This window comes from Anas acuta, chromosome 1 (assembly GCF_963932015.1).
Source record: "Anas acuta chromosome 1, bAnaAcu1.1, whole genome shotgun sequence".
In the NCBI taxonomy this organism is placed as follows: Eukaryota; Metazoa; Chordata; class Aves; order Anseriformes; family Anatidae; genus Anas; species Anas acuta.
Window position 1 is genome coordinate 75,526,243 of NC_088979.1, and position 25,797 is coordinate 75,552,039.

The 25,797-nt window shown below is 38.8% G+C and overlaps 1 protein-coding gene across 3 annotated transcripts in view; it reads left to right on the forward strand.

The window, feature by feature from the left end:
- CLCN4 (chloride voltage-gated channel 4) overlaps positions 1-25,450 on the forward strand; it is a 46,713-nt gene extending 21,263 nt beyond the window's left edge. For all 3 annotated transcript variants that reach the window (XM_068682746.1, XM_068682757.1, XM_068682755.1), the window contains exons 5-12: positions 4,726-4,848; positions 6,748-6,954; positions 7,047-7,127; positions 7,688-8,233; positions 10,656-10,842; positions 13,318-13,716; positions 19,397-19,613; positions 21,140-25,450. In XM_068682746.1, the coding sequence (XP_068538847.1) occupies positions 4,726-4,848; positions 6,748-6,954; positions 7,047-7,127; positions 7,688-8,233; positions 10,656-10,842; positions 13,318-13,716; positions 19,397-19,613; positions 21,140-21,230 (1,851 nt within the window). In that variant the 3' untranslated portion in view covers positions 21,231-25,450. The remainder of the gene's footprint in view (positions 1-4,725; positions 4,849-6,747; positions 6,955-7,046; positions 7,128-7,687; positions 8,234-10,655; positions 10,843-13,317; positions 13,717-19,396; positions 19,614-21,139) is intronic.
- The last annotated feature ends 347 nt before the right edge of the window (positions 25,451-25,797 follow it).

A 25,797-nucleotide genomic window follows, 5' to 3' on the forward strand; every position in this document is an offset into this window, starting at 1 on the left:
ACAGGGGTAGGATGGATGTGGCATTGAGGATAATTGGCTTATGGAATACTGAAGTCTGTAATGGAAGTCTCTTTTTTGTAATACTTGATATTTCAGTTTAGTCACTAATAGGGAAGAAAATATGTACTTCAGTGACATAAATCTTCTCCAGCCAGGCAATTAAAGACTGGGTGACTTGGAGAGATTGTCTCAGATCTTCCTGCAGTTTGGATGTTGTCTGGCCCTATAGAAAATATTTCAGGAAGCCTTCATTGCTGTACAAGTTTGTCATTCACATTCACTTCGGTGCTGCTTTAGGTTTATAGTTAAAGTAATACTAGATGAGAGTGTCTGTGAATACGTGTAGCCCAAGTTTCCATACTTTTAATTAACCGTAGTGAAAGTAGTGGGGTGCTCACTGTTCCTGAACATTCCCACCACTTAATCACAAGCAGAAATCTCTCTGTACAGCTGCCAGTCCACAATGTCAAACTTCCCTTTGCCAGAGGTTTCCTAGGTCTGCACTTTCCTTCATAAACAGATGGTTCCGATGGTTGTATCTTTGCACCAGTGAAGAAATATTACCCTGGTATAAAGTTGCAGGACTGGGGAAAAGGTTGTAATTTAAGCGAACAAAAAATGTGGGAAGGCTAAAAAGGGGGAGAAAGTTACAATTGTTATGGGATTTGGAAATCCTGTGCATGTGTTTGACATGCTGTTACTCTGAAAGGCTGGAATATTTAAACAGAGCATATACTTGAGAAAATTTATTGCTTTCACCTGCTACACAAACTCAGCAGCCATGACTATTGCATGCTGTGGCCTAGAAGAAAAGTATCATCTAGGTAGACAGTGTAAAGCTGCTCACTTTATATCCAAATCAGTCTTCTGACCTCTTAGTATACTGTCACTGTGGGAAAAATAAAAAATAAAAAATCTTTTTGGCTTAGTTTTAGGCTCTTTCTCAAAAGGAAGGTGGCTCTAAGATCTATAGTTCTCTAACTGCTATGGACGCTGTAATTTGAATAGAAGTCCCAGGCAAAGATCAATAATACCTCCATAGAAAGGTGAATTTGGCAAGCAAAAATTCTGCTCTATAGCAAAAGGCTTATGATATGGACAAGTTCTACATGAATCTTGTAGCTGTAAAGGACTCTAGGAGGGATCAAAATACGCTGAAAATTATTGAGTTTCAAGGGATATATATATCCTAAATATATAATATTGCTTGACTTTGCACTCTGTGTTTGGGTAGCTGCCCTATAAAACAGCATTACACAGAAAGACTAATTTGGAGCACATTTTAGAGAAAAAGTTCTCTGAGCAATTTCCCTGAAGGTACTCTGTTCAGGCATGTCTTCTTTTTCATGCATGACTGTGACTCTTTCTCATCGTAGCCAACTAAATTTGGCATTTCGAGGGCTAAGATTTTGACCAGTTCTTCCTTGTGGTTTTGCTGATTTATGTCAGTGATAAACCCTGTACATATGTTCTCACTGAAAATTGTGACATTTTCTATGTCATCTCTTGAAAAATGTTTTCATTCTAGTCCTCCTATAAAATGAGCCCAAAGCAGAGTCTTGATATAAATTGTTATGAAAAACATAATAGCATGTCAGAAACACACCAGGCTGTATTTTCTTCCCTAATCACTGTTTTGTAGGCCAACAGTACCCTTCATCCCTCTGGTCATGAATTGCTTTCAAAGAGCATGTGAAGAGTGTTGTGATGCAAGAGAGTTTCAAAACCTTCAAATTCACTGGAGCTGTGTGTGTGTAAATCACAACAGATGCCACCTACTTCAGCTAGCTTGTTGGCACTATCTAAAGCCTCAGAGCTTCTGCAGATCCAATTTGGTCCTAACCTCAGCTGCACTGGAGCTGAGGACTGTTTCTAATGCCTTGTGTCTGTCCAAGTTAGAGGGAAGGACAATATGTTTTCCATGGCTCATGACACTGGATCTGGACATGGCTTATAACACAACCTTAGGTCTTTGCAGAGTCACAGACTTACTTTGGTTGGAAGGGATCTCTGGGGGTAATCTGGTCCTACTCCCTTGCTCAAGCAGGGCCACCTACAGCAGGTTTCCCAGGACCATGCCTAGGCTGCTGGATCTGCTGTCACAAAGCTGAGACTTGCAAGACAAGGAAACCTTTCTGTATCTTGGACCTGCTTCCCAACTTTGCAGCCTTGAATCTGTCAGTCTGTGAGCCCTCAGGACATACATTGCCATAAAGTCCACAGGAGGGAATCTGTAAGCTGTGACATCTCCGGCTGAGTAAGAGCTGAGCTCTCTGCTTCTGTAGTAAACAAATATTGGCCAGCAATGGGTTGCATCCTGAGGGATGTGTTTTATCTCAGTATTTTGAGTTTACGAGAGTTGTATTCAGTTGTGTTCCATTTGTACCTAAATAGGACTGGAACCAGATCTGAAATCTTGCTAGGTACTTGCAAGCTAAAATATAAAGTTTTGCTCAGTTCTATGGCTTACTTCATCTCTATTGCTGCTAGGTTGAGTCCTTTGAGCCACTGGTGGAAAAGGTCTTAACAGAATCATCTCTACTGATGATCTTTTTTGGTCTCTGATTCCAGTGTAGAATTTCACTGATTCAGGGCCTTACTAACGATATATAATGGATGAGAAATCATCTATTTGCTATACTGAGTTACTACTAAATAGCTTCCCAAAGGTTTTATTACTAATCATTAGAAACTGCTGCATCTGGACCAGTAGAATGCCAGATATCTGGAGAATGTAACAATGAGAGTTGTCCCAAGGGACAAGACTGAACTGGCCATATGGACTCCTGTGAGGTCTTGCCACAGCGGACTAGGTGTATACGTGATTGCACTAACGAGCTGACATAGTTTTCATTTGAATTCTGAGTTGTGAAAGAAGAGGAAACAAAAAGAAACAAAATTAATTTGACTGAAGTGAATTTAGAAGCAGAACTGCAGCTTTACCTCAACATTGTAGGGCAAATTTTTGTAATGGCATTGGTCTTCTTTGGAGCTAATCCAGATCCACAGATGAGTATTTTGCCCTGGGGCAACATATTCAGAGTTTTCTTTAGAGGAAGAGTAAATATTGCCATAGCTGTTTGTAATTGAAAGCACTAGGAGAAGACATTCATGAAGAAACGAGACTATCTTCAGCTGTAGCAACAAAGATCCATGATTGCTATAGACAGATGTCAATCACTTGTAAGTGGGGGATCTGTGACTACCTAGTCTCCAGGGCACTGGGAGATGACATTGTACTGCTCTTCTGCTTTTATTAGCAAGGCCAGCTGCTAACATCAGCAAGCACAAGAGGAACTTAACAAATTGCCCTCCTTTCAAATATATCCACAAGGGTAAGGGCTTTTCAATTGGATAGAGACCAGGAAAATGAGGCTTAGCAAGCCTTCATGTTGTTAAAGGTTAATTTATTTCAGGCTTGCAAACACAAAGACCTCTCAGTACTAGAGTTTTTTATTATTATTATTATATATTTTTAAATTATTATTATTATTATTATTTTATTATTATTATTTACGACTAGGAACTGGGTCTGGCCAGCTCTGTTAGCAGAAGGCATGGTACAGCTGATTAATGCCTATTTTTCTATTTGATTTGCCATAATGTTGATATCCAGGCTGCTGTCCTGCAGAGCAAAGGCAAGAGCCTTGATGTTCTTCAGCAGCTGGGCTTGTATCCGGTAGGAAGAGTTCACTTAGAGGTGAAGGTTTCATACCAGTTCATGCACTGAGGTTCATCTTATTTTTTATTCTGTAGTGTTGTGTTGCTGGAGGAGATTATTTGAAGGCTTAAGCTCCTTGCATTAGTCCAATGCCTCTGACTCTGTTCTCTTTTGTTTGTGTAGGTGGGGTTTTCAAAATTCTTCTCAAAATTATGCTTGCAAAGAAGGAGAGGCAATTTAAGGCAGACTTTAACAACAATTTTGCTTGACCTTTGAGGCAGGTAGAAAACTTGAAAATAACTACTGACTATGCTTTTGCTATAGGACCACTACACAGTCAACCATAGCTGATGATCGTTATCATTTCCATTCTGTCAGTAAAGATGTTTAGCCTGCAGATTGTTTTTTATTAATGACTGGAATACTTCTAAAATATCATGGGCAAATGATTGTGATGTGTGTGAGTTGGGTCTGTTAATATACTGTGTTTTCAAATTATTCTCAACTGTATCATAGATAGTGTGTTACAGAAAGAAAGGGTTTATTTATGCTTTCACCCTTCTACTGGCTGACTAAAGTGGCTGCTAATATGAACAGGGATACAGTCTGAAAAGATCAGCATCTGACCTTTGAATACCAGTCCTCAGAAAAAGATGTATCAGGGTCTCATGTCCTGTCACCTGCCATGGGGTGAACACAGCAGTTTGCTTCAGTAGGTGCTTTTTTATTACCAATTACTTTTGCCCTTATGACAGATTTGTTTGAAGTCTTGGAACTTTTGTTGTTGGCTTTATTTTTCAGTGCTTGAAAAATGCTCTGTTTAAGGTGTTTGTGTCCCTTGCAAACCAACTGAACAGGTTGTATTAGTTATATCTTAGTATGCTACTTTTTCACATAGGTAGCAAATATTTTTTATGAGTATATTATTTGTCCTTCTTGAGCCAAAGCAGCAGCTGGCATTTAAATGAAAAGACTGGGATTCATGCCATCATGATCCCTAGAAGAAGCATGAGATTTACCAACCTGTATTTGTCTAACAATGTTTGTTACTGTTATTTTTCTAGGGTGCAAGTGCTTACATTCTAAACTATTTTCTATACATTATGTGGGCTCTATGTTTTGCTTTCCTGGCAGTCTCCCTGGTCAGAGTGTTTGCTCCCTATGCCTGTGGCTCTGGAATCCCAGAGGTGAGTTTCTGTTTATGGATGGACATCCAACAAACAAACAAACAACAACAACAAAAAAAGATCATTTGCTGCCTTTTCCTATTCTAGAACTGTACTATCAGGTAGCATTGGGAACAAGAGGATTGTCTTTCCACCTCATGTGCAATCATTCCTTTTTCTAACCTGCCTGTCAAAAATTTTCATAGCAGAAAATGTTCAAATGCCACTGTGGCTTGTTGAGCTCTGCCAATGAAAAAGTATGTATATTGAATTAAAAACTGACAGCTCCCAGTCATCATTTTATGGAGTCCAACTTTTTGTGTCTAAGGCACTTATGAGGAGATTATACAGTGTTTTCTTTGGATGAAATTACTTGGACCAGTTACAAGACAGAAATTTTTAGGCGAAGCTTTAAAACAAAAGCAAAGTAAAATAACAGGGGAGGACAACAAATGTAAAATTTCCTAAGCAACTAAAGATGTGAGATGCCCATCATTTGGGATGTCTGAAAAGTGCCTGGCTGTCCATCTCCTGCAAATTGTGTCTTTGCACACAATGTCATGCTGGTATGACAGTATTATGACTGCCAAAATCTCTACTACGTTTTTGATATTTTGTATATTGAGCCTAAATCCATATTGAGTCATTGAGTGGTGGATCCCTGTAATTAAAGCAGCTTAACTACTCAATTTTTTTGAAATCATAGCAATCTTTTGTTAGAAGTTCTACAGAACTACTGAGATTATTATTTAGGAATCTGGCAAACAGAACCAACAGCCCAAAATTTAGAAATCTTTGCATACCTTTTTCTTTATCTCTAGGAGAAGCATCCAAAAGTTCCATAGCCAAATACAGGAAAAAATAAAACAAAACAAAACAAAACAAAAACACCTGCAAATAATTTGGAATATTAATAAAATTTCCATGTTTCAAAGTAGTCACATATTTGTTACATCATTTGTTACATATTTGATACATCTCTAAGTATGTTTAAATATTTTTCATGGTTAACTGTAAATCTAGTTTATAGAAAACAATTTTCAGAACCACTTGTGCCACTCAAAATCAGTTTTACTTGATACCTATATTTGTTTGCAAGAAATGCTTTTATAGTACTTGCTGTTAAGATGAGTCCAGCAAAAACACTATTATTTAAACACTCTCAGTCAATTCATTTTCTTAATTACTGTTTTAAAACCATAGTTAATAAAGTAGAGGTTTGGCTTTCAATGGCAATACAACTCCTTAATCTAGTTCCCACTTTTGCTGCTAAATGTAGGCATGACCCTCCATGTCCCCCATCATTGTTATCAAGTGGTAAATCACATGTGAGGGTAACACTCAACTCTAGTTCCTTTCCAGAGCTAGTTTCCAAATCCAAATCCCCCTGCAGCATGTGTTTAATGCATGTGCACTGCACTCTATCCAAGCTGCTTATATGCAAAAGTAAGAGGAAATGTGTAAAAATAAGATCTCTTGGACTTTCTCGTTTCATAATACTTGCATGCTTTTATCTCATGGCCATTCCAAATATTTAGAACTTTTTTCCCCCTTGTTTTAACTGGGAAAAGCCTGTGCTTGTTTATTTGCTTTTTTTCTGCTTTGTTAAAGTTCAGTCTAGTTTAACTCTGATCCTGTAAGCCAAGAAGATATGTAAGAGTTTCACATTTCTATTGATCTCTGTGAGGCTCCTTACCGACATGGGGGACCACCCATAATAACAGTAAAAGTGTGGTCTGCTTAACCCCTGCTCAGAGATCTCTGTGGGAAAGTTGCCCTACCTAGGGTTTCTTTCTCTCCATCACTGTCTCTTTTCAAGTAGTCTGTAATTTTTAATACCACTGAGGTTTTAACTCCATTTGCAAGTTCAGAGTAGTTCAGGTTTCTTCAGCTCTTCAACATGTTCTTCCTGCTTTCCAGATAAAAACCATCTTGAGTGGGTTCATTATTAGGGGCTACCTGGGAAAGTGGACACTTTTAATCAAAACAGTCACCTTGGTTCTGGTGGTATCTTCAGGCCTCAGCCTTGGGAAAGAAGGGCCCTTAGTCCACGTGGCCTGTTGCTGTGGAAACTTCTTCAGCAGCCTCTTCTCAAAGTACAGCAAGAATGAAGGAAAGAGGAGAGAGGTGAGTTTGGCTCAAACCATCCTTTATTTCCCTTTCCAGATACTCAGTGTTTCAAAGGACTCATGCCTTGTACATAAATATTTGCTTTGTAGGTGCTTTCAGCCGCGGCAGCCGCAGGAGTTTCTGTTGCCTTTGGGGCTCCAATTGGAGGTGTACTTTTTAGTCTGGAAGAGGTGAGACCTGGCAGTTCATTTGTTTCAGTAAATATATTTTCTTTTGATGTCTTTTCCTAAGAGTCCTCTTCATTTTTTCAAATATTTATATGCTTATTTTTCTTCTAAAGCAAAAATAATCTTTGATTTCTAGTAGTAAGAAATAGCCAGGTGTTTTAGCATAATTTGAGTAAAAGATGATCACTGGCTTCCTGAAAATGAATATAATGATTCAATCTGGAAATGTATCACTGTGCTGAGTTTTCTATGGCTCTCTGATAGCTGCTGCATGCGATGAGCTGCTGAGCACCTGTCTTACCCTCTCTAGCCAGCAACTTTGAATTTAGGTTCATTGATTTTTCACTGGTTGCTGCTCCATAACCAAAATCTCAAAATGCCTTTTCTAATACCTTTGTGAACACATTCTGGCTGCAGTAACAACTGGTGTTCTCAGTACAGTCAGATGCAGTCACAGATTAAATGTTATGGCAGCCTACTGTGCACAGTGCTCATGCAAATAATTAAATCCAGTGTCCTCCATCGCACTCAGTGAAGTGTTGACTGTCTCTGCTTGGTTTTAGGTCAGTTATTACTTTCCTCTGAAAACCCTCTGGAGGTCATTTTTTGCTGCTCTCGTGGCTGCCTTCACACTGAGGTCCATCAATCCTTTTGGAAACAGTCGACTGGTCCTTTTCTACGTGGAGTACCATACCCCCTGGTACATGGCTGAGCTCTTCCCCTTCATTCTGCTCGGTGTTTTTGGTGGCCTCTGGGGGACCCTTTTTATCCGATGCAACATTGCCTGGTGCAGGAGACGAAAAACCACCAGGCTTGGGAAATACCCAGTGCTGGAGGTTATTGCAATAACAGCTATCACTGCCATCATCGCCTACCCCAACCCATACACCCGGAGGAGCACCAGTGAGCTGATCTCGGAGCTCTTCAATGACTGCGGTGCCCTGGAGTCCTCGCAGCTCTGTGACTACATCAATGACCCAAACATGACCAGACCAGTGGATGACATTCCCGACAGACCTGCTGGCCCTGGAGTCTACACTGCCATGTGGCAGCTTGCTTTGGCTTTGGTGTTCAAAATTGTCATCACGATATTCACTTTTGGCATGAAGGTAAATGGGGGAGTGGTGCAGAGCCTGCCGTGGCACCACAGCTTTGCATTTAGCACTGAAGCTGTCTCTGTCCCAAGGCACAGATGGGTTGTGGTCAGCAGCTGTGGTCTATCTGATGTGGCGTGGGTGCGCCTGACCTCAGCTGTGCACAGGTTGTTGTGATGTCTGCTGGTCCTCTGGCCTGCCAGCACCTCACTCTGCAGGCCCAGATGGCAGCAGAGGGACAAGCCCTGCTATTTTGCACCTTCTAATTTTCTTTGGCTTTATTAAGTGAAAAAGTTATCTGGAAGGGCATTTAAATCCACTGCTGCCAATGAGCAAATTCAGTATGATTCCCACTGCAGCTGTCTTTCAGCTCTACCAGAGACATAGGCTGTTTACATTGCTGTTTGTCTTGTTGGATTAATGTCTTCATGTGCCTCAAGGTAGCTATGCTTAGGGAAGTAATGGCTTTCAGTTTACTGATTTACACATTTACAATCTCACAAGGATATAAAAGTAGCTGAAAGCTTCTATTTTTGAATCTTTTTAAGCACTTCAGCCTGGAAGAACGAGGGAGTGGGAGGACTGATAGATGTATGATTTGATTATTCTAGATTTGCAGCTTTTTCCTTTTGCTCCTCCTCCTTCCCATAAATGGGTGATGAAAGATCCAAGAACAATTTATCCAAGCTTTCAATATATACAAAGCTGTCTGTGGCGAGTTTTATGTATCTGATTGCTGGAGCCCATATAAAACACATATCTGTCTGTCTACAGCTCCCATGATCTGAGAATTTAGTTCTGGATCTCACTGCAGCAGATGATGTGAAGTTATTCTGAGTTATACACTATATGGTATGCCATACTCAAAGATAAGGCATCTCATTTTTTTCTCTTAAAAACAGAGCTTGAACTGAAGATCTATCCTTTAGAATGCCAGTTATCAGAAAAATAAGAGGAAATTTCTTGAAGTTTGATTTTCTGTCATGTTTTCTCCGTTTGGGACATCCCTGATGACAACTACTAAATTGTGTTCAGGTCAATCAGGATGAGTGATTGAGTTCTGCTGATTTCTTGAGCAGGGAGAATAAGTGGGAGTTTAAGAGCACTTGGATGTTACAGGTGTAATATTCCTGGAGGAGGGTTTGAAACAAGATGCCCTTTACTGCAGAATGTGATTTGTGCTGCAGCTGGCAGCCATTTTTTATTATGCTCGTTCATTAGCTATAACTTCTGAGTTTGGGTCTTCGTTTGACATACATGTACAGTTCTTCATTTGGTGTATTTAAAATTCCTTAGAAGCAATTGACAGTTTCAAATATTCTGAAAAAGAACAGAAAAAATACATTTACCCACCAAATTTTGAAGGCCTGATCTGATTGTATCAGCAAAATTAACAATATATTGTGGAGGAGCTTCTGCTGTTATCATCACTAATGCTTTTGGGCCATGCCAAGGTTGTTAGTTTAGTTCTCTAGGAAGCTCAAAGTGTATTTTTAGAATCCAGAAGATATAAATAGCTTTTCTCTCAAAAAATAACAAAAAGTCTATGCTTGCAAGTCCTTGCAATGTTTGTCTTCTCCGCTAGGAAATTTGTCTCCAGCTTGACATCTAAGAAAAAATTCACTTGGCTGAGGCAAAATGGGCAAAATGACCTGCCTTCCTTTCCCTTTTTCCCTTTTTCCCTTTTTCCCTTTTTCCCTTTTTCCCTTTTCCTTTCTCTATCTCTTTCTCTACGTCTTTCTATTCCTCCCCCTCTTCTCCTTTTTTTCTTTTCTTTTTATTTTTTTTAATGATTTGTGACTTGTCTGTGTAGCATACAAGAAGGTAATGATTCATAGAGCTTCCAGGAGAATACATAGCAAACTGAAATGAAGAAATATCTGCCTCTGAGCACTCAGCCACTTTTCTCTAAAATTTTATTCTGTGCTTGACATTTAATTTAAAATCTGGTTTGATTTAGCCTGAAGGAGTAGCAGAAAAGTTGTAAAGTACTTCATGTGAGAGGCATTGAATTCAAGATGTTATTTTCAGTCAAGCTTATTCTCAAGCCCATGACACAGCCATCAGCAGCTTCTGATGAGGAAGCAATAAAGTCAAAAACAGGAACATCCTGGCTTTAAAAACAGACCATGATTCAGAAATACCATTTATTTATCAAATTCAGTGTGATGCAGCAGGAAGGATTCAAAATGGCTATAAAAATGCATTAAAATTACATAAAGCTGTTAATATACATGTAATTGCACAAACTCGATCACTGCAGAAGCCTCTGGGGAACATCACTGTAGGCTGCCAAAAAGCTACAGCCTTCTGATCTAGCTTTTAATAAGGAAAAAGTGTTCTCTTGTTTCCAATAATAAACAATTAATGGTTTGATCAATAATTTCATTACTGGTCATTTTTGTTCATGCACTCATGTGTCTATATTTTATTCTAGATCCCTTCAGGCCTCTTCATTCCCAGTATGGCTGTTGGAGCCATGGCTGGCAGGATGGTTGGGATTGGAGTAGAGCAGCTGGCGTATCACCATCATGACTGGATCATCTTCAGGAACTGGTGCAGACCTGGGGCAGACTGTGTCACACCAGGACTTTATGCTATGGTGGGAGCGGCAGCTTGCTTGGGTACAGTACCTGTTGATCACTGTGCATGTGTAATGTGGGTATTTGGGTGCCTACAAATTGGCTTAAGACAGCTTTGTATTTGTATTGGGTTCTGTGCTGGCTTTCTGGATGTAATGAATTTGATGGGTTAAAGCACGGGCAGCTTCCTCAAAGGGTCTCTCTAGTAGGGTCTCTACCAGGTAGTCAACACAAGCAGTTTGCGTCACCAATGCCTGCTCCTTCTAATCTGAAAAAAACAACAACAAACAAAACAAAGACAAAAAAAAAACTAAACCAACCAAACAAGAAAAAACGCACAAAGAATGAAAGAATTAGTCTACTGATTTCAGTAGGTGTTTTTTTGTTTTGTTTTTCCCTAGGTATAATGAAATTCACAGTAGCTGGAGTAAAGCTACTTCTTGTTTAGATTGTGCTCTCTCTAGTGCAGGAAACAGATTCCCAGGTCTGGCCAAATCTTAACCAACACAGAGGTAAAAATTTGTTGTCTTATCATGGCTGTGTAACACACACTGGTCAGCTGGGTTGTCTTTTTGTTTTCATTTTGACCATAGGCCAGTATTTGATTACATTTAATCACTAAGATTCCTTGGATTTAAAAAGAATGACCTGTTAACTTTTAGTGCTAGATCATTGAATCTTTCCTCATGTATCAAATTTCTGGTCATAAATCTAACAGGAATGTTGCAAGAATGCCATCTGAACACATTTTTGCCTTATCATGTCTTTCCCCTTCTGTACGTGCATGTTTTACCTCCTTTTGTTGTCATCCTTGATACAATCATTAGATGATAAAATAACAGTAGGGAGGTATAACATGTTTAATGTAATTGGGTGAAAAGATGCACTCAGAGAAGAGCTGGAAAAGTGTCAGTTTCAGAATTTCTTGTTAACAAAGTTTGGATCATTTGTGTGATCGGTTATGGAGGAGCTAAGGGTAGGATTTACCTGTCTAAATTTACTGTCTGTAATGTAGACAGTAACACCTGAGCTGTGTTGATACCTGTCACAGTCAATACAGAAAAATTAGATACTCAGAAGTTCAGTCTCATCTGGCAATAGACATCTAAAACCAGGCAAATGAACGTATGAATTTGTCCTTGAAGGATTTGGTTTGTCTCCAAAGACTTTAAAGGCAATCTGGATGACCATTGTGAATATGAACACCTACAGCAATGTAGTGATGTAACAATAACTAGGTTTAATCTTACTGTCAGAAAGTGGAAAGCACTTTTTCTTACCCATAAATGGTCTTAATGTTCATAAAAGAAACAACATGCAAAATGTTTGCTGTGATATTCCTGTTGATTGGTTAGTCAACAGTCACACCCTCTTTCAAAAGGTCCAAATCAAGGTGCAGAGGTTTTAATAGTACATTGAGACATACAGCAGCATGATAACCACTCATTCGTAAGCCCAGTGTTCTGTCTTGCTTAGGGAAAGCCTGTAACAAGTAGAGGAAGTATTAAACGATCCTCACTGTGATATCTGCTCCCAGCTTTTCAGGCTCAGTCATTAAGGCATTCCTGAGACGAAAGCTATATCCGGATCATCGTGTTAAATAATCAACAATTTAATTTTCCTGTATGTTGCTAGATTAAAAACATCTTTTAATGACCTGTTTGCTGATTTCTCACATCTAAAATGGTGCCATATTTTGAGGCCTAAAAATAACAGATTTATTACTTTTACCTTTTGAACAGAGGCAAAGAAATGTTACCTAATAATTCAGTGATACATACACACTTGTCTACAGTTATATGATTGTTTTTATCCTTTAATGTAAACTGAAGGAGTAAGTATGCTTGTAAAATGAGGAAAAGGATTGAAAAATATAACTACAACCCTGTCTATAGCTGCATGCCTAGACGTAGCTTTAGACCAAGTTGTCTGGGTTCAAACTGGGTGTTATACTAATATCAAAATCTTGGGTTTAAGCTGTAATGTAGCTTGCAGTCAGTGGCCCTAAACTGTTCTTGTATAGAATTTTGTAGCCGTGGCATATCTGGAGATAATGCTCAGTTTTCTTCTCAGTATGAATGCTACAGGTAACCCAATGGAAAGACCAGCTGTCAATGCTCCCTAGGCTGTACTCCTGCCTGTCCCAGCCAAGGTACTTAGCTGATCCTTGGAGTTATCTTCAGGTTTAGTTTCCGAAGTATCCAGTGTAGCTGAGGTTTTTTTGCATGCTTTCTGGTTTGACAGCACAATCTTTTAGCATTCAATATTTGCTTTTCAATGTTGGCATCTTTGGCTTGAACAAGTTCACTCAACCTTTTTGATGAAAATCGCAGCACATGAAAAATCTCTTTCTTCAGGTAAATATCCCCAAAATACTTCACAAAGTATAAGGGCAAAGTAGTCATAATGAATAATCTCATGGCTTTTAGAGTGTAAGACACAAAAATAGGAATGAGTTGCTTAGCATGTACACTTAAAGAGTGCTGAGGGGAATGTGACTGCTTTCCTTGTTGGCAGGTGGTGTTACCCGAATGACGGTCTCTCTGGTGGTGATTATGTTTGAGCTGACTGGAGGCCTGGAGTATATTGTACCTCTCATGGCTGCAGCTGTCACAAGCAAGTGGGTGGCAGATGCCTTTGGGAAAGAAGGGATCTATGAAGCTCACATTCATCTGAATGGTTACCCGTTTCTGGATGTGAAGGATGAATTTACACACCGAACCCTGGCAACAGACGTCATGAGGCCGAGGCGTGGTGAAGCTCCTCTCTCTGTTCTGACACAGGACAGCATGACTGTGGAGGATGTTGAGACATTAATCAAGGAGACTGACTACAATGGCTTTCCAGTCGTGGTTTCAAAAGACTCGGAGAGACTTATTGGATTTGCACAGAGACGAGAGCTGATTCTTGCAATAAGTGAGTAGAGAGTATCTGTGTATGTGTGAGTGTGACTTCATTAGGGATTTTGACAGCATAGGGTGTTAACAGTGTTGTTCACCTTGAAGAGTGGATAAATAAGAACCAAGCCAAATTTTCCACAAATCTGGCTTTTACTTGTTGCTAGGACACATAGCTGGAAGCTCTTCTATTGCAACTGTAGCCTTGATGTTTGTGAGATAATTTTGTTGTCACTCACAACAGTACAATACAATGTGCTAGAGACAATAAAGATAAGCACGACTTGTATGACCAGAAGTTTGCCAGAACCAGATCAAATGTCACTGCGGTGCTGAGCTTCCTGTAGTCTCATGGGCTTCCAGTGGCAGCTGGGGCAGTTGCTAACCTTTGTCACCCTGTGACAAAGTGCGTGTCCATGTATTTCTTTTTGTTTCACTATCTCAGTTTTTTCTCACGTGCAGGCGTTTTGCACTAGAGATGGAAGACTTTTAATTGGAGGATGTCGATGTGATTAGATCTCAATTCTTGGTAAAGGATGGTTGAGTTTTGTCAAGCATCTGGTGTAGAGCTAGCCGGTTAACTTCCAGCATGATCTAGTACCATAGGGATTTTGACCCATCAGATCCTTTCCTGTATGGTCTGATGGCTAGGTGGGGATCGCAAAGATGTGTTATATGAAAGCGTTTCCACCTTTATTATACCCAGAGACCCAAGTCTGCAGAGGTCTGCAAGCCTGGGAAATCAACTCCATGGTCTGCTCTCAATTCTGAGTCCTATGGTGCTGAAGGCCACCCAGGCGGCCAGACAGGCTGCTGGCAGGGCATGGCTGCCTTATACTTTGCAGAGGGGTGAATTAGGAGTATCCTAATCTCCCTGAAATGGAATTATTCCTCTCTGTGTGAGCCTGTTTCATCCTTCTGCTTCATGTATCTTAAAAAAGCTGCTGTCTCAGATGGAGCTGAGGAAACTTCTATACTCTTCAGAAAAGAAAATCCCTAAATAGAAACTTGGGTTTAGAAGCCTACTTTCCTGCTCACAAGGACTTTTCACAAAGCTAAAATGAGATTTGAAAGAATGGTGCTCTTTAAAAGCACATTTTTGGATACATGTGTATTTCTGTCTATCAGATGTAAAGAGATTCATTCCAAGTGATCAGCCCTAAAATTTATATTCATTTATTCAGGGGTGCTCAGCTGTTACGTGGTTTTTTCTCTTCTCATCCAATAGCAGAAACTCATCAGTGCTGGGATGCTATATACAGAAGAGAAAAAAAAATGACAGAGCCCAGTTTTCTCCCCATAATATGCAATGCAGAATTCTCTTCAGTAAGAAATGCGTTTCTGTTTTTTGCCCTTCTGTGGTGTAAGTTGCCATTGCAATTACACAGAAAAGAGTCTATGAACTCAATTAATTTTGCATTTATAAGGAATTTCTCAAAACACAGGAAAGCAGAACAGGTATTGCTGCCAGTTTCACAGCTCCTCTAATTACACAATTGTAACTTAACTTCCAAGGTATATGGGAATTTAATTAATTAATTTATTTATTTTGTTAAAAACACACTATCACTGGTTGCTTCTTCCTCTAAAAAGAAGGGAAAAAAAGGGTCTATGAAGTCATAATCCTCTGCATACCAGTCTCAGTATAAGAGAATTTTAAATACACCAAAGTAAGGTCCAAGTCTGCTGCAATGCCCTCTTTAAACAACCAGTTTTGTCTGAGGGCTAATCTTCCTTTGGTAGTAACAAAAGGTGTACATCCAATCTAGGATAGTAAGTATGTGCCTGTAGTTTCACCAAAAGCATAAATGCTAAGAGTTTATGCCATTTATGAAATAGTTTGTATTTTATCCTACTTTTGCTAATAATTTTCAAATGTCTTCTGCAATCCCCTGTGAGAAGTAAAAAACCTTAATTAAATGTTTTTGGCCTGCTCCATGTCTGACTTTTACAGTGTGCATGCCGTGTCAGGGCTGTAACACTTGCTGCCATCCTAACTTTATAGCCTTCTGCATCTCCTTTGCAGAGAGGTATGTCAGTGAGAAAACTGCATGGAGTGAAGGTGCAAAGCCCTCACTTCAAAACCAGAAAGATCTGACACAGTCTGAAGTGAGTCATAAGTTTGAGCAGCTGAATCTTTTGATTCAGGTCATAAATGGCAACATAAATTCAACATGGTTGAATAGGCTTGCTAGGAGATATGTGAAAATGCCTAGCTATGCACAATAACAAAGAAATTAATTAAGAATAAACTCAGTGAACATTTTAGATCAAAATGCTTTCCTGTTTGAAAACTGTTTCTCTGACATCCACATTTTCCAGAAGAAAAGGTATTGTGTCCTGACCTGATCTAATTAAGAGTATGTTTAATAGGATCAGAGACAGAACTGAGATTTAAAACCAAAACCTTATCTTCATAGATAAGTTTTCCTAAGAGGCTTAGCTGTAAGGGACCTTTGGTAACGGTCTTTCTCTTGTGCTGGGCATGACTGCTCCCTGATTTCATTCTGGGCCAACTCTGTGATACAACAGTTAATCTTTCCAGTACTTCATAATTTTAGGTGAGTATGGTTTGTGTCTTTGTGACTTAAAATCTAGATTTGGTGTCACTTTTCTAAGAGACATGGTATATGATTCCAGTACAGGGCAGAGCAAAACACTGGTTTTGTACCAAGCTAGCAATTTTTTGATAGTTAATCTTTCACTGAAGGGTAAAGTTGCTTTGCATTTATTGCAGAAGTCGTTTCTGCTCTTGGGTAATAAATAATGACAGAGTATGTGTTGTATGACAGAGAATGTGTTGTGAACTTCCACCTCAGCTTGCTTCACAGTTGTGTTCATGGAGCCATACCCTAAGTCTCTCTAAACTATAAAATTACTGGCCAGGAGACAGACATCACATGTGGTAAAGCATCTTTTATTCTCCTGTTCGGGTTCTTATCTCCTGTTCAGCCTGACAGCATCCAGAGATACTGGAGTAATCTCTACAACCAGTATAGCCCCATCTGTGCAGCCCTGTAGACAGAGAATGAGGCCTTTGGAAAATCAGAGTAAGGCTTGCAGATGTATCTCTGCTTTCACTACATTGTGCTCCACAGAATGTATCCTCAGTTTGAACTAGCTTTGGTACCTCTATGCGATGACATGTTGTGACATTATATACAATCATAGAATATTTCTGAGTATATGCTTTCAGCTAAGAAACTCCAGCTTTCTCTTGCTTGGTTAATTGTGCATCCGCAGTGTGCAGAACCAGGGAATTCACGGGAGAAATTCCCTCACACAACTGACTTGCTCTAGAAATGTATCCAGTCCCTGTAAAGTGGATGGCAATGCCACTTGTGATTGCTCTGAAGCACCTTCAGGAGGATTGAGTCCTTCTGTTGGTCCTTGTTGAGCAGGTGGGCAAGCAGGTCAGGTGAACTTGGGTGGTCAGAGTCACCCTCTGGGAAAATGTGTCTATGTTTAAGATGACTCCTACTTTACAGTCTTACAGTCAGGGAGTATTTGACTCTGTAAAGCTCTTTTTTTCACTTGGCTAGCTTTAGAGGTGTTGTACAGAAGGCAGAATCCAGGACACAAACCGGGTAGCCGGCATAATGTGCTTTCCCCAGTGTGGAATTGAAAGAGCAACATAGTTAACATAGGCTGTGAACTCCTGAATATGAGAGGCCATTTCACATTTGGGAGAATTAATTCACTCTGTAGCTATGACAAAAGTCTTCTGTATTGATTACTCTGTAGAGCCAGACATCATCATCCACTCCTTCTGTTAAGTTATATCTATTTTCCTTATCCAATGTCTGAAAAAATCATCTGTTCTTCCGTTTTACCTTCTCTCTTAACTCCTCCATGCAGTGAGATTGCATATAAAGTCCACCATTTTTATGATGCCACTGAATTTGCTCAAAATTACTACATCATTCAAGTTGCTCCAGAGAGATGTTTGGCTTTCAAGAGTGAAGTCATGGCTTTGGCTAATCACTGTTGTCCAGGGTCATTGCTGCTTTGGGAACAGCAAAATAGCAACTAAAGTGCTTGGGCCTGTTGCTTTGGGTGCAGCTTCAGGAAGGAAATACCTAGCTGTCAAGGGCTTTTATCAAAGGGTGGGACTTACCTTCAGTTTGATTAATGATACCTCTTACTGCAGATCATATATCAAAGAGCTATGCAGGCATGTTCACACTTGAAATTGGATGTATGAATCAAAACAAGATGAGACAAAGTTAGCATCATTCCTATAAATTGCAATAGGGCTTGTAATATGTGGAGTGAGAAAGTTGAGAATCATAATATAGTGATATTAGGTTTGAGCCAGCACTGCTCTGGTTCCAGAAATATTACAAGACAATGATCATTACAAGGAAAAAAGTGCAGCTGGAACATGTTGGAAACCATTACTGTCTACACATTACAAGTTGCAGAAGCAAGTTTCTGCATTTTGATTGATGGAAATGAGCTCCAAGAATATATACATATGCTTTGAGTATGTCTGATTTGCTGTGCCTCTCAAGAACAGAAGCAGCCTATATTAATCAAAGATAACAATTCATACCATTTCCAAGAATTTATACAAAAGAAAAGAAAAGAAAAGAAAAGAAAAGAAAAGAAAAGAAAAGAAAAGAAAAGAAAAGAAAAGAAAAGAAAAGAAAAGAAAAGAAAAGAAAAGAAAAGAAAAGAAGACAGAATGAAACCCTCAGAGCCAAACAAAAGATATGCTTTTTCTGGGGAAAGACAAGTAGCCTTTCATTTGGAAATCCGTCTCAAATGTTGTTCACACCCTGTAGTGATGAATAGAAATGAGGTAAACACTACAGAGAAAATAAACCACTTCTGTGCTAAGAATTCTTGTGGGGTGATACTTTAAAGTAAAAGGCTTATACTGATCATGTAAACTCCAGATGTAGTGTGCAGTTCACTTCATCGTTTGATCAAAGTATGAATGAAAGCTTTTGACCTTTTGAAAAGGTTCAAATACATACTGTTGAGGAAAATGTATCAAACTCATTTACTGCTATATATTGTTCCTCCTTTTGGTATCTTCTGTTAAGTAGGAAGCTTATTTTTTCTGCCCTTTTAGAGTCTCTCTATATAAACTCAATTTGAGAACTTAAGTGCAAAAGTACATAATTTTCCCTGCAACCTGGAGAGGTGTGCCAGTCTAGAATAACACCCACACTGCTTCCATATTCCTGGGAAGTGATTTAGTCTTTTGCTACTTTTATGTTCATAAATAAATTTGCCATGCTCAGGTTTCATCAGCCCCACTGAGAAATCTGGAAACAAATAGGCTGCTCCAAAGCGACTGGGACCATATACAGGCTGTTGACTCCTCTCCTTCATGTGTGCAATAGAAGTTTCTGTTGTGATTCTCACAATGGAGGAAACATCCTATAACCATTTGAATTTGACGGTGATTTGGATTAGTGATGTTAATGAATGCAATGAGCCACGCTTTTATTCAGGAAAACATTATGCCAATCAAGTAAAAGTATGTATTTGTAAAAATGTTGAGCAAACTATATCAGAAGGAAACTCATGTTTTCTCCAAGACCTCAACTCTTAGGACCTCGGTAACTGTCTGACAAAAGGCTACTACTGCCTTTGCTTTCCAAGGGAGGACATAGTTTTTTCATTGTTATTGTCAAGCCTGATTAACAGGCCTGACTCACGGTCTGCCTTGATCTTTCTTTATGCAGAGAATGCAAGGCAGCGTCAGGATGGGGTGGTGAGCAATTCCATTGTGTATTTCACTGAGGACCCCCCAGAACTGCCACCCAATAGTCCCCATCCACTGAAGTTGCGGCGTATTCTCAACCTGAGCCCTTTCACCGTCACTGACCACACACCAATGGAGACCGTGGTAGATATCTTCCGGAAACTTGGACTCCGACAGTGTCTTGTCACTCGCAGTGGGTGAGTAGATGCTGAGTCAAGCACGCTTCAAGAATCTTAGATTTTCTTTAGCATTAACAAAAACACTGTTTGTGCATCTAAAGCCAAGTATAGATAGTAACTAATTAATCAGTACCTCTGAGACACTCAGATGAATATTTATATCCTATTTTGTGGGTGGAAAACGAAGGGAAGTGTGCCCAGTCTCTCTTCAGGGCAGCAAAAGAAATCAGACTCACAACCAAAATGCCTCCTACTGGGTGTCATGGTTCATGCTATTCTGCCAAGTCCTTAGTGTATTTTTATTTAAATAAGGTAAAGATAAATACAAAATAATCTGTTGCGACTCCTACTGTATTTTCATTCTCAACAGAAGCAGATCTGGCAAGTAGTATTGTTTGCAAATGATGTGCCTGTTCCTAGACATCCAGCTAGATTGGATACTTATAAAGACTGTGATAAAGATGTCAGTTGAGGAAAAAATAATTCATTCTGCTTTCTTTAATGGAAAGTTCAAAGGCATATAAACTGAAAGTCCACGAAAAAGTGTGGGCAAACATGACATTAGAAGAGCAAAAAGCTGCATAGTATGCAGTAGAAATAAATCTGGTGGTTCCAATGAGGTTTCCATTAATTTGGGAGTATTGCTCATCACAGGATCTTGTGGTAAGAAGGAACTTTACAACAGGACTGCAAAAGTAGAGCCATCATTTTCAAATGTGGAAGACTAAAATTAGTCTTCTGCAAAACCCCTTTTTGTTATTCAAATATATTGCATATAATCTGTTAGTATCAACAGAGTGCACTCAGCATTAAAAAAAACAAGTACCATTTCTTGGGACAGACGTGTAGGTTCTGTTCTGAGGTGCTTCAATTTGGAAATTTTCATCTTGAGTTCTTTTAGTTCATTTCACTAAATGAAAAGTGGAATAGCTCTAACAAGGACATAGTTTCAAAATTCAGTGTCTCGCTGCCTTCAAGGAATATAAATAAAAGCCCTGGAACATTGAGCGTTAAAAAGTTTTTTTACTCTTGGGGCTAGATGACCTGTAAGTCTCACATTTTGTGACAGATACAATTCATTTAGTATCATATAAGTGTGAAATTATCACTCAAAGTTGAAGGAAGTGTTATGTCAGAGAGTTTCAGAAAGCCCATGCTTTTGCTTAGTTCGTGTACTATTAAACCCCATGCATGTCCTACATCAGGTCACTGGTGCCTTGGTTTTATGCTATGGATCCTCTGCAGCCTGAACCTAAGGAAATTCATTAGTTTGTCATATGAAGTGTCGGTAATTGTAGCTCCTTGCTCAATCATGTTCTCAGCAAAAGGAGATAACAACCCAAAATATTTCATTTAGTGATCATGGCTGAGGTAGTAAACACACATGAGGTGAGAATGCTTTTTATAAAACAGAATTTCTAGGAAATAGGATGGACAGTATTAATGGAAGCACTAAAAAATGCTCCTGTAGCTAAAGAGGAAAAAAAAAAAAAAGCATGATAAATGAGATGATTGTTGACCTTTCCTTTCCTTTTCTCCTCTAGGAGGCTGCTGGGTATCATAACTAAAAAGGATGTATTAAGACATATGGCTCAAATGGCAAACCAGGACCCTGAATCTATCATGTTTAACTAGTCTGGTAAAGGACGAAGAAAGTAACCCCAGAGGAATCCCTTCTAGATTAACACAAAGGCTATGTTCAGTGTTTCATTTTGTTTAAAGAGAAAATGTAATGTGTATGAGGAATGGCCTAATATGTCTCCGACAGAGGGAGTGGATGCAGGATGGCACTTATTTAATGAGGAAAGCAGTTTAGAAGCTCTGAGCAGCTGCAGACATCAAGCTGTGTTTCCTTAATGAGTTACCTAACAGCTCAATTGGTGCATTGGTGGGCGTAAGTGATGTGGTGCTGAGAGACAAAGAGCCAGGAGCACCAGTGGGATGCATAAACATTCACAGGAACTCAGGAGGCAGGTGTGAAGACTAGCAGACACCGTTTATGCATAAATTGTTAGCAAGGATTTGTGTTGCAAACTAGGGAGCGTGTATGAGTAATGCCAGTTGTATTTGTTACTGAAATCATGGCTATTTGTTTGCTAGAGAATTATACCATTTTCATGAGGAAAAAAACGTCATATTTTAAAATGAAAATTTTTGTCACCCTCATTTATTTTTTTAAAAGTTAAGTGATTTAGGACTGAAATTAAAGGAGCAAGAGCACACTTAAATTCATTTTAAAATGTAGTGTCCCCTGCTCCCTGTTTTAGTCCTTTGAATTTTACAATTTATATATTTACAATTTATAAATATACAGTTCAGCATTTCTGTCAAACAGCTTTTCTTTATTAATATTGAAATGTGACTTATTTCTAAGGATTTATTATTTCTCTATGCAATTTTGCATACAGGTACTGTAATATTTAGTATTACGTGGTTTGCTATGACAACAGGAAAAAGCATAAAAGCCCATGGAGGAATTTTCAAAGGCACAAAAGGGAGACTGGTATCCAGCTCTCATCAAAGCTAGTGACAAGAAATAGAATCTTTTGCCTGCCTCCCCTTATGTAAACAAAAATAATTTTTCACAGACTTATGAAGTTCTGCATTCATTTCTTATTCTCCATTTAGTTCCTTTTCTTTGTTGCCTTTTCTTGGCACTTGTCCGCACCTGCTAAGAGATCGGTTAAGTTAATTTAACAACCACAGACATTTATTCTGTAGCAGATCTACTCTTTACACTTCTACTGTTAGTAATAGGACTGCAGAATTGCTCCCCACAACACTGTGGCAAGGATAAGGGATCAAAGCAACTGAGAATGCAAATGACAATAGCAAGGCTTTAATTACTGATCTATTTGCAGCAAGAACACATGATTTAACAACCCTCAGTAGGAACCTCTAAGCCACTCAGGTAAAAATGCTACGTTTTCTTAAACCCTGGTTCTAGTCCTGCATAAGATAAACACAGTCAACATTGTCTGTGTCAAAATACTAGCACTTTAGTCAAGACTGCTGTCACTAATAGGTGACCAAATTCTACTCTAAGTAACACATAATTCACACTGCCCAGTGTTTGGTTTACAACTATCAACATAAAGATAATGACTGGAGTTAGGCTGGATCCTAACTTAGGTTCCTCGAATCCCCAGCAGGAGGGCCTTCTGACCACCTGAGAGTCTGGACTATTCATTGAGGCATCTAAATCCTCTACTATTTTTGCTCAAATATATATAGATACCAGTAGATACCAGTTTGGATGCATCTTTTGCATCCAAATGTTTTTCAGAGACAGAGATTAGGGAAGAAGAATATGCCAGATGAACCTGTCATTACTCCAGACAAAACCCAAACTGTGTTAAATTGTAGGCAGTGTGCATGATCATTGTGTCCCTGAACTGAGACAACTAGCCAGGTGCACCCTAAGTTAGATGCCCAAAGTTACAAATTCCTCCTCTTATCTCCAGTGACCCTGCTTCCGTCTGGCAGGTGTCCCACTGCATTCACAAAAACTGTGGCCCAAATTGTTTAAGTAAAAGAAACGGAAGTGAAAGGATAATTTTAATCTGCTAAATACAGCATTTAACAATAGTGTTTGCAACAGACTGACATAAATATATGTAGCTCTGGCCAAAGCCCACAGATATTTCAGTGTATATTTTTGTTAAACATCTGCAGTACAATGTATTATTAAAGGGATATTGTTAAAACTATGAAAACTATAGGACTGAGCAACCCTTTCACTCTGAAAATAGGAAATGCAACATAACATTGTTGTTTCTTTTGTTTTGTCTTTGAAGCAGTCATCAACCAAACTCATAAAAAAGCAACTGACTCAACCACCAAGCTCCTGAAAATTGGATTCCCTCATCTGAAGAGAGATGCCATCTTAAAAAATCAGTAAATTTCCAAAACTAAGCCCAAACGGGGCTTAGTACAAATGTCAGGTTCTAACCAAAATTACGAGAATCTAAGCTTGCTAATTTTTGAGGGCACTCTTGTTCTGACATTGAAACTGAAGTGTTTAACTTTTAATTCTTATAAATCTTAATGTTAGTATATGTTTGATGAACACTTTCTCCATCTCCCTGTATGTTTATATGGGAAGCAAGTGGGCAAATTCTCCCACTTGAACACTTCTAAATACCTCTTTTGCTCAGAAGTCAATAGAAATAAGTTAGGAAGTCCATTTAATTGAAATCAAACCCCATGCTTCACATATGTCAGGGAAAACGAGAGGTCTTAATGCCTTCTCTGTTGGCCAAGGAAATTTCAGTCCATGCCACACTAGAATTTAGTCCATGGCAGAGCTAACTTTGAAGAGCATTCAGAGCATGTGTTTGCTAACAGAAACCAGGATAATACATCCATGCTGAAATAAAATGTCATTTCCTGAGGAAAAAGATATTGAGTCAGCTAACTGAGATTAAACTTGTGAATACAAACTCATCTGGGTATTGACTAGGGTTATGGCTCAGTACATGGTTATGCATAGGCATAAACTTGCGTGGCAAATTCGCCTTAGTACCCAGAGGCCTGATCCACTAAAACCAACAGCCAGCCCTGTGATATCTTGTTGGCTCTTCTTATTAGGCTGCATATGAGAAGGACTCAGGGATATTCAAGGACTTAAGAACAGGGTCCATAAGACCAGCATGGTGGTGGTTTGTAGGAAGCAACAACAGAAGAAATTGAGACTTTAACTTTGGGACTACCACCCAAGCTAGAAGGTGGGTAAATGAGGGTCCAGCTCTTTTTCACCAAACATGTTCCTCTTTAGATGGCATCATTTAAATATTTAAGGGTCAGAGAAAAAGGTTTGAATGTGTAACTGTGTACATGGGTGGTTAGACTGCTGTTCTTAGTTCCAAAGTCTGTTCAAAATACACTAAATCTCCTTAGAGCAGGGACTGACATCTAGCTCTGCAGAAATGGCATAGGAGTAGCTGACTTCAGCTGCTTGGTGTTATCATGGCTGAGTTAATGCTAGAATGATGAGGAAAGCTTAGAAACAGGACAGACTTTGATAATGAGAAAACTTCCAGAGATGGTAGTTGGCTGTAAGCCCTTCTGTTGAATTTCCTTCATGCTACAATTTTCATCGCTCTTAGAGTTTGAGTGGCTGCATGGAGAACACTTGTATAAATTAATATCATGCTTTTTGCAAAAAATGCAGTTATAATGTAATAATTCCCCATAACAAGCCCATTATTAGTTACCGTTTTCCATCCTTATTCCTAAATGTGTCTCAGAAGTCAGTGAATAGACTCTAAAAGGCATAGATCTCAGCCTTAAGTATTTGAATCTGTATAACTCAAAATAGAGTCACATAGCCTGTTGAATCTGAGTTACATACGTACTTTGATATCCAGTGTTCAGTTTATGCAACCTCACATTCATGTAGTTGGATTTAAATCCTCACATTCAAGCAGTTGGACTTTGATGTCACATTAAACAAGAGAACAAAAACCTTTGAATGATGCAAGTTCAGTATTGTACCTTTGTTTTGCATGAACTGTGTTCAGTTACATTCAGCTTCTGATGTATACTTGAAGCAATTTGTACCAGAAAGTTTATTATTAAAACAGAGAACATGGATGGGATTAGCCAGATCCTTTGGCTGTCACAGTGACACTAATTATTAATTCTTATGCTTTGCAGAAGCAGAAAAAGAATGTTTAAGAATTACAGAAGACCCATTGATTCTGTGTTGGAATGACACTATTAAGAATATTGTTTTGCTTTTTTTTTGTTTGTTTGTTTGTTTTAATTGTAGAAAATGGTATATATGTTGCACCTTATCAAAAACAATGTTTGGACTCTATTTTTTAAATAAAACTGACTTACTGTATTGGAAACATTGCTCGAACATATTATTAATTGGAATATTGTATCATAATGTCTCTGTATGATTTTGATGTTTCTTTTTACCACCTATAGGAATAATTCAAGCCGGATTAATGGTTTAGGATATCTAGTTCAGCTTTGGGTTACCTCATATGAAGTTAGAAGTTAGTACAGTCCATGAAGTAGACTTCAAAGAATCAACCTTGACAGCTGGCTGTTTCATTTTTGGAAGGAAATGATTTTCACTTCAGCATCACAAATCTTTTATTAAAGAAATCTAAAAAGAGAAGAAAAAAGATTTATCCTATCAGGCTCTTCTGTTTACAATCGTCATGAAATTTGTTTAAAGTTAAATGTC